General features: G+C 41.0%; 1 protein-coding gene across 1 annotated transcript in view; it reads left to right on the plus strand.

Annotated features, from left to right (window-relative positions):
- Positions 1 to 7,803, plus strand: part of LOC117438010 (nuclear factor of activated T-cells 5-like) — a 105,428-nt gene extending 97,625 nt beyond the window's left edge. Inside the window, exons 12-14 of the mRNA XM_034073350.1 lie at positions 1,309 to 3,712; positions 4,789 to 5,035; positions 5,879 to 7,803. Of these exons, the coding sequence (XP_033929241.1) occupies positions 1,309 to 3,712; positions 4,789 to 5,027 (2,643 nt within the window). The 3' untranslated portion in view covers positions 5,028 to 5,035; positions 5,879 to 7,803. The remainder of the gene's footprint in view (positions 1 to 1,308; positions 3,713 to 4,788; positions 5,036 to 5,878) is intronic.
- The last annotated feature ends 1,262 nt before the right edge of the window (positions 7,804 to 9,065 follow it).

Genomic DNA, 9,065 nt, shown 5'->3' on the forward strand with positions numbered 1-9,065 from the left:
ACATGGACAGTGGGATTGAATGGGCCCTCAGCAAGTTTGCTGATGACACCGAGCTGTGTGATTCAGCTGATATGCTGGAGGGAAGGAATGCCATCCAGAGGGATCTTGACATGCCTGTGAGGTGAGCCAACCTCATGAAGTTTACCATGCCAAGTGCAAGGTCCTACACCTGGGTCGGAGCAATCCCAGGCACAACTACAGGTTGGGCAGAGAAGAGATTCAGAGCAGCCCTGTGGAGAAGGACTTGGGGGTGTTGGTTGATGAGAAACTTAACATGAGCCGGCAGTGTGAGCTTGCAGCTCAGAAGGCCAACCGTATCCTGGGCTGCATCAAAAGGAGAGTGACCAGCAGTTCGAAGGAGGTGATCCTGCCCCTCTACTCTGCTCTTGTGAGACCTCACTTGGAGTATTGTGTTCAGTTCTGGTGCCCTCAACATAAAAAGGACATGGAACTGTTGGAACAAGTCCAGAGGAGGGCCACAAGGATGATCAGGGGACTGGAGCACCTCCCATATGAAGACAGGCTGAGAAAGTTGGGGCTGTTCAGCCTGGAGAAGAGAAGGCTGTGTGGAGGCCTCATAGCAGCCTTCCAGTATCGGAAGGGGGGCTATAGGGATGCTGGTGAGGGACTATTCATTAGGTACAGTAGTCACAGGACAAGGGGTAATGGGTTCAAACTTAGGGGAAGTTTTGATTGTATATAAAGAGGAAGTTCTTTACTGTGAGGGTGGTGAGGGACTGGAATGGGTTGCCCAGGGAGGTTTTGAATGCTCCATCCCTGGTGGTGTTCAAGGCCATTTTGGAGGAAGCCTTGGGTGGCATGGTTTAGTGTGAGGTGTCCCTGCCCATGGCAGGGGGGTTGGAACTAGATGATCTTAAGGTCCTTTCCAACCCTAGCTATTCTATGATTTTATAAGACTCCATTGCCCTAAGAGCGGTTTTCCAGGTTGGCTAACTTCCCTGTTTTCAAGGTTCACTGAACCCATGCAAACAATGGAAAATCCATTCCTGTATGTTTCACCATGGACCATTATCGACTGACACAGACACAGAACTAGTAAATTACTTTAATAATATTGTTTTAATCACTTCCTAGGTTTACTTTCATTAAATTGTACCTTGACTTTTTCCTTGAAATAGCATTTCCATTGCTAGTCATTTGCTTATTTTTTTTGGTTATGTAAGGAGCACTACATACATAGCCAGCAAATCTTCCATCTGATATTTCCTGGACATAGTGGATTGGTGGAAGTTTTATAAGCATAGTCCAAGTAAGCTTAAAAATTGCTTAATGTCTGGCTCGTTTTAGGCTTCAAGTGTTGTTGGACCAGCTCAACAAACACTGGAAAACAGTATGTCTGGAATATCAACTTCTACTTCTCATTTACCTTCTGAAAATGAAACCCAGCAACAAATACAGACGAAGCTGTATAATCCAGAGACACTAATTACTATCCAAACACAGGACATTTCCCAGCCTGGTAGCTTTTCAGCACTCTGTACTCCAGGTCAGCTGCAGAGCAGTGATACATTATTGCAGCAAGCTGCACAGTTCCAAACAAGAGATTCCCTAACCAGGGAAGTCTTGCAATCAGATGGCACAGTGGTCACTTTGTCACAATTAACTGATGCATCACAACAGCAACAGTCTACACTCTCAGAACCAGCACAGGCATTTCAGGAACAGGTTTCATCAAGTATTTTCTCATCAGGAAGTGGCGTGAGTAAGTTACAGAACACTATCCAGCAACTTCAAGCTGTAAATTTTCCAAGAAACACTGCCACTGGCAGCAATAGGAATGTTGACTTGGTGCAACAGGTACTGGAAGCTCAACAGCAGTTATCTTCTGTTTTATTTTCTGGTTCAGACAGCAGTGAGGATGTTCAAGATCAGCTAAATGCAGATATCTTTCAGCAAGTTAGTCATATACAAAATAGTGTAAATCCTGGGATATTTTCCTCATCAGACACAGCTGTTCATTCTAGATCAGAGAACCTTTTGCCTGGACGAGATGAAAATGTTCACTTACAACCTGAAAATGCGTTGTCCAAACAACAGCAGCAGCAGGTGATGGAGACTTCTGCTGCAATGGTGATAGGAATACAACAAAAAATTTGCCAGTCTGCAACACAGATGCAATCTGATTTGTTCTCTTCAACAACATCAGGAAATGGAGCCCTCCAACAGTCACCTGTTTACCAGCAGGCTTCTCACATAATGAGTGAGCTATCAACAAGTGAAGACATGCAAATGCAGTGTGAATTATTCTCTTCATCTCCTGGTGTTTCTGGAAGTGAGACTCAGCAGCAGGTCTCCAACAATGGGTGTACTATGTTTCAGGCCACAAATTCTGCAGGTGGCGAAGAAGATTCAGAACAGAGTGAACAGATGCAAAGTACTGTATTTCAGACCATGGTTCAAATACAGCATAGTGGAGAAAGTCAATCTCAAGTTAATCTCTTTTCATCTACTGAAAACATGATGGCTGTTCAGGCAAATGGAACTCAGCAACAAGGAGGTGGTCTGTTCCAGCAGGGCAGAGAAATCATGTCTGTTCAGTCAGGAAGCTTTATGCAGCAGTCTCCACATTCTCAAGCTCAGCTTTTTCACTCTCAGAATCCTGTTGGTGATACTCAGAATATATCACAGGAAACACAAGGCTCTGTTTTCCACAGTCCAAATTCCATTGTCCACAACCAGACCAGTACCAATTCCCCAGACCAACTGCAGCCTCCAATGTTCCACTCACAGAACACCATGGGTGTATTGCAAAGCTCTTCAGTTCCTCAAGACCAGCGGTCTGCTAACATGTTCCTTTCCCAGAGTTCAGTGAGCAATGCTGCAACTCAAGAACAGGTATCATTCTTTACAAGCCCAAATTCCATTTCTCCTCTTCAGACAGCAACAAACACTGAACAACAGACTTCTTTCCAGCGGCAGACACAGATATCTCATATCCAGGGTTCTATGCTTCCCCAAGAACAGCCCCAGACTCAGCCTGCTCAGCAAGGTTTATTTCAGTCTCAAGTATCACTAGGCTCCATCCAGTCCAGTTCAGTTCCTCAGAACCAACAAGGAACTATCTTCCAGCCTCAGCATTCAATAGTTGCTATTCAGAGTAATCCTCCAGCTCAAGAACAGCAGCAGCAGCAACAGCAAAACATGATGTTCAGTAATCAAAATTCAATGAGTACAATTGCTTCTCAAAAGCAGAACATGATTTTCAATCCAAATCAAAACCCAGTTGCCAATCAGGAGCAACAAGGCCAGTCCATTTTTCATCCACAGACTAACATGACATCAGTGAACCAGGAGCAGCAGCCCATGCAATTCCAGAGTCAGAGTACTGTGTCTTCTCTTCAGACTACTGGATCCAGCCAGGCTGAAGCACAGCAACCAGCCATCTTCCATAACTCACCCCAGATTCAGTTGGTCCAAAGGTCATCAACTTCTCAAGAGCAACAAGTCACCCTCTTCATCTCTTCAGCTTCCATGTCTGCTTTACAGAACAGTATGAGCCAGCAGGAGATGCAGCAGTCTCCTATGTACTCTTCTCAAAACAGCATGGCAGGAATGCAAGGAACTGCTTCTCCTCCACAGCAACAAGCTGCTTTATTCCACAACGCAGCAGGAGGTGCTGTCAACCAGCTGCAGAATTCTCCTGCTTCGCCTCAGCAAACATCAGGAATATTCCTCTTTGGCATTCAAAACAGTAAGTGATAGATGCCTATTCCGATTTTACAATTTAGAAGAGCTACTCACTGGAGTCCACAAGACTTAATTCTAAGATAATTTAAATAAAATAAAATAAAATAAATCGTGGAATAAGTAATGTAGCACCTCCGTTGAGAATATATTCATGGTGCTCTGGATGTTACTGATTTTGCATGAGAACTCTTAGCTTAAATACCTCTTTTGTTTGTCCTACACTTAAGATTAACATGTGACAAAACCACCTTAGAACTGTGTGTATAGATACTTATATAGAAATAAATATCTATACAATATATTCTAAAAATATTATTAATAACACTATACAAATAATATGTAAAATACATGTGCGTACATGTTAGAGGGTTATGCCATCTTAAGACATCTCCACTAATCTTTCTCTTGCTGCATTTGGTTTCCACAGTTTACACAATGGCTTTGTGGAGAAGAGAAGGCTCTGGGGAGACCTTAGAGCAGCTTCCAGTGCCTCAGGGGGCTGACAGGAAAGCTGGAGACAAGGGCCTGTAGGGGCAGGATAAGGGGGGATGGCTTTAAACCAACAGAGGGAGATTTAGATGAGATATTAGAAAGCTCTTCCCTGTGAGGATGGCAAGGCACTGGCCCAAGTTGTCCATAGAAGTTGTGGCTGCCCCATCCCTGGTAGTGTTCAAGGCCAGGTTAGACAGGGCTTGGAGCAACCTGGTCTAGTGGAAGGTGTCCCTGCCCGTGGCAGGGAACTTAGAACTGGATGAGCTTTAATAAGGTCCCTTTCAACCCAAATCATGCTATGATTCTATGTTTCAGCACTTCCCTTATGCTATGCATTTTGTTTTTCTTTTAGCTAAGTGTTGTCCTCTGGGGTGTTAATAGTATTTGGTTATAATACAGGGTCTGTATATTCCATACATACACCTTGAAACCTTGCTCATACCCTGAGGGAGTGGTAAGCAGGGGTGGCCATGTGAACAAAAGTGCCCATAACTTTCTACATAGCTCATATGTAAAGAACTTGGCTGATTCACTGCATGTGTTAAACTAATTTAAATGGTACTCTGTTTTTCATTTACTGTTTAACAGATTGTGGCCAGCTGCTAACTTCTGCACCAGCGACATTGCCTGATGAGTTGATGGCTATAAGTCAGCCAGGTCAGCCACAGAGCAAGGGACAAGCAGCTGTGCCCACGCTTCTCTCCCAGCAGATATCTGAGACATCTCCACTACCTTCAGCTATGGCAACCAACCAGAATATTGAGAAAATAGATGATCTGCTCATGTCATTGCAAAACCAGGGGAACAATATAGCTGGCTCCTTTTAATTAGTCAAGTAAGTAATTTGTTTGGGTTTCTGGGCTCTTTGCACACAGGCTTTTCTTCAGTAAGTCTTTACTTTGGAGTGTATCACCATGCCTTAAGTGGTTAGCTAAATATCAGTGGTTAGGATGAAGAGTTATTTTAAAACAGTCAAAGGTCAGAATTTGTATGAAATGGTTGGTTGAGATTGGTTCTTGTATGTTTTATCATCTGTCGTTAGGGTGTAGTACTTGATGAGGAAGGAGGGTAGATAACTGACAGCTTGGAAGATAAAAGTGTTATGAAATACAACTGTAGTTAAAAACTTAAGGCTTATTGAGTAAGTAACACCTCAAGTCTGTACTATTCTGAAGTTGCCCCCGGGGATCCAGTAATGTAATGTGAAAACGAGTTTAGGTAGAATATGGCAGCTGTTGAGTGTGCAACATGCTGAGTCTTTGTGAAAACACCATCAGCTGTTACTAGGAGACATTCTGCTTTTAGAAGGTGCCTTTTTCAGTGAGGTGAAAAAGGCTTTGACTACAAGTGAGTACCAAGAACCAGGAGGACTCTGGAATCTAGTATTGTCCACAGTGTGTAACTTGGCTCTAGTTAACTCTGTTGCTGTCCTAAATCCCCTGTAAGTTTTACTTAAGTGATACACTTCATTTTCTAATATAAACTGTTGGGTTTTTTTAAGTTATGAGCTTAAAAAAAGTGGAAGGAGAATAATTCTGCTCTGTGAGAGTGCTGCATTCTGATACTGAGTTTCATGTCTGCTGGTGAGCAACACTTTCAAGATGAACTAAACTGAAGTAAGGGAATGGCTTTTGTTAGTCATGTTTTAATTCTTTTGCTTGCTTGTTTTTTCCTGCAGAAATTCTGTGAAGAAAAAAGTGATGATTTCCCAGATACTCTCAGACCTTCTGACTCTGGATTAGTCTGTGTGGAACCAATTGCTTCTGTCAAAGAGTGGCCCTCTTCTCTAAAGAGCACACACATGGCCAATTGCAGCATCTAGCACCTAAGGCTCTGACCATAGTATTTGGGATTTGTAGTGCAAATAATGCTGAAAAGCTATGCTTTGTTTTACTAGGGCATGGGATTGTACCGTTACCAGATTCCTAAACTTCATTAACAGTGGCGTGCTCTTTGACTTTAAAGCATATCTGATCAGCTATTATTGTTGTTAGAAGGTAATACATGTCACCATATTTACTTTTTTTTTTCCTCCTCTTCCTTCTTCACATCCCCTCCTTTGACTGGAAAAGCTTGTGAAGCAGAAACATCAAATGCCTGTGCCATGAGCCATGACTCATAGCTGTCAGTAAGTGAAGGGATTGTTTTAGAATTGAGTGGGAGAGCTAATACTGTGATTTGCTAATTGCAGTAGGCAGCAATGACAAATTGATAACTATAATCAGCTAGCAGAGAATTGTTTGCTTCTGTAGATAGCCAGAGGTGGGTGCTTCCCATCTGCAGATGTGATTAATCATTTTCCGTGACTCTTATGTGTAACTACATGGAACAAGGGTTTGATGGCTCTAAAATGAAGACATGAAGGGGAACTTTCAATTAAATTTTGTTCTTAAAATCTTGTCCTCTAAAATACCTTCTAAAGAACATTCTGCCTGCCTGAGGAAAGAACTCCTCTGTCTCTCGCTCTGACTGGATGGGTTAGAACTCTGTAAAGCTGCATTAGTTGTTCTCAAACCAGTCTTCTCCCTTCAATTCTTTTCATGGTTTTCCTTCTCTCTTCTCCAGTTTCATATTGTGTTTTAAAAAAAGGCATAAATATCTTACCGGCTTTAAATGCCAGCAGCAACTTTTAGGAATCTGTGGCATTAAATTGCTTAGTCAATAGAAGCTTTGACAAATAATCAAGGATTAAGGAGAGGGGAAGCAATTTCTCCACCACCTTCTAAATGCAGGAACCCCCCCTTAACCAGGTATTTTCCAGCTATTACTGATGTAAATCTTCAGCTTGACTTTACTCCAAGTTAGGGGGCAAATTACATCATTTTTAAGCATTCTGGAAAATTTCACTTAATCCTGAACTGTTGCATCTTTGTAGCATATTGAGCTCACTGCAGTTTTGAAGTGACTATTTTTCCCTACCAACAGTCCCCCAAATCTAGTTTCTAGATGGTCATGTTTCAATTTAAAAACTAAAAAAAAACATTGACTGATGTTACAGAATGTAAGAACAACCCACTCCAGATCATGTGGTTGCATTGTGAGGTATGTGAATTTTTTGGGTGCTCCAACTATCCAGAAAGTTTTGTGAATTCTCACTACAGCCTCATTCAGATCTTTGTTTCTTCTGCATGTAGAAAGCTGTTACTGCCTTGAGACTCAGACAGCTGTCATGTATGGCGATTATGCCTTGATAGAGTGTAGTTGGTATCATGTCATTTTACATTTTTGTTATTTTAAATAACAAAGACTAGTCTGTAAATGGTTTCCTAAGTTTCTCTAGTCTGTTTACCATGGTTTTTTTCCCTTAACTTGTGTGTGTAGTTGAGCCATGTAGAGTTTTTGTTTGTTTAATGGATTTTCCCATTTGTCAGTTTGTCCTGCCGTTCACTTTCTCTTTCTGTCTCTCTCTTTCTCTCTCTCATTGAGAGGCAATGAATTACGTTTTCAATAGTAAGGCTTCTTGCCGATATGAAGGGAACTTTTCAGAAAGAGACCTGCTCTGGGTCATTTAATTTTGAATACATTTTTCAATCGTTCAGGTTTTGGATGGTTTATATCTAACGTGTGTTTCATTTTTTTTGAAAGCTATATTTTGTATTTAGGAAATGGTATACTATTTTGCTATTTGTACTGAGTGAGTACATTGGCATAAATATAAAAAATTATATATATATACATATATATAAAATATTCTTTTTGCCACACATTTTTGTGGTAAACTTGTGAGTTTGTCTGATGCTCTACCACAACATGACATCTGATAACTGGGGCAGGGTGTGGTTTGTCATGTCTTTATTGAGTATTTAAGTACTTTTTCCAACATAAATAACTTGTTCATCTTTCACCATTCCATCAGGCAGTTTATTGTTCCAACTGGCTATGACAAGCTTCCCTGTGTGTTTTGATGTGTCCATCACTCAGCAATATGACCTAGTAAGGAAACTCATAGGCACTTAGGCATATATAAAGTAACAGGGTTTCATTCAGAATGAGCCATTCAGCTTTTTTCCACTAACATTGTCTATTTAATATTTTTATTATCAATGCCTCTGTGTTTTAATTCTTAATTTATGATTATGCTAAAATGTTAAAATTTTAATCATGATAAAAAGAAATCCCTGCTTCCTAATGTCCAGAGCTGCTTTAAACCCGAACCATACTTTTTGTTTCTGCAACTTATTTTTTATCTCCTGATAAGACAAGATATTAACAATCTCGTTATGGTTCATGACATGAAAGCAGCAGTCTTGCAGCATTGACTAAATGCTATGTGAGGCTATGTAGAAGACTGAGAATTATGGACTGAAGCAACTTCCAGGTGCTTGTGGAAGTCAATAGCTAGTTATTTGAAAATGAACTAGTGGCTTTTGCAGAATCAGTCTCAGGACAAGCTGCTGGATGTCGTCCAGAGCCTTCATACACAGAAGAAGTAATAGGAATGATAAATTCACTTGTGTGCTGCTTCAGTTTGTTCCATTGTTCCAAAGGGGTGTATCCTTACATGGAAGTGCGGTTGGTCAGTGCCAAGTCACCAGGGACCAATTCTCCATTTAACAAGATAGGTGTCCAAAAGAGAACTTCATACCAAGACTGCTACAGTTCCAGGGGAAGGGTATATCTGAATTGTGTGCTGTTTTGGGTTGCTCATGTAGAGAAGAGAAAAAAAATCTAAAGTAAATTAGAAAAGGGCTGTGCTATCATGTTTTTTTACTTCTGGATAACGCATTTTCTTCTGTTAAATTTGTCATGTTCATTTTAGGTCAGTGTTTAAATGTACAACACTTGGTTATAAAAAGTATGTCTTCTGAATGAAGAAATTGCTCAGCAGTTGATCAGTGCTTGCAGACAGCTGTTACAAAGGATAA

Source organism: Melopsittacus undulatus, chromosome W (assembly GCF_012275295.1).
Source record: "Melopsittacus undulatus isolate bMelUnd1 chromosome W, bMelUnd1.mat.Z, whole genome shotgun sequence".
Lineage (NCBI taxonomy): Eukaryota > Metazoa > Chordata > Aves > Psittaciformes > Psittaculidae > Melopsittacus > Melopsittacus undulatus.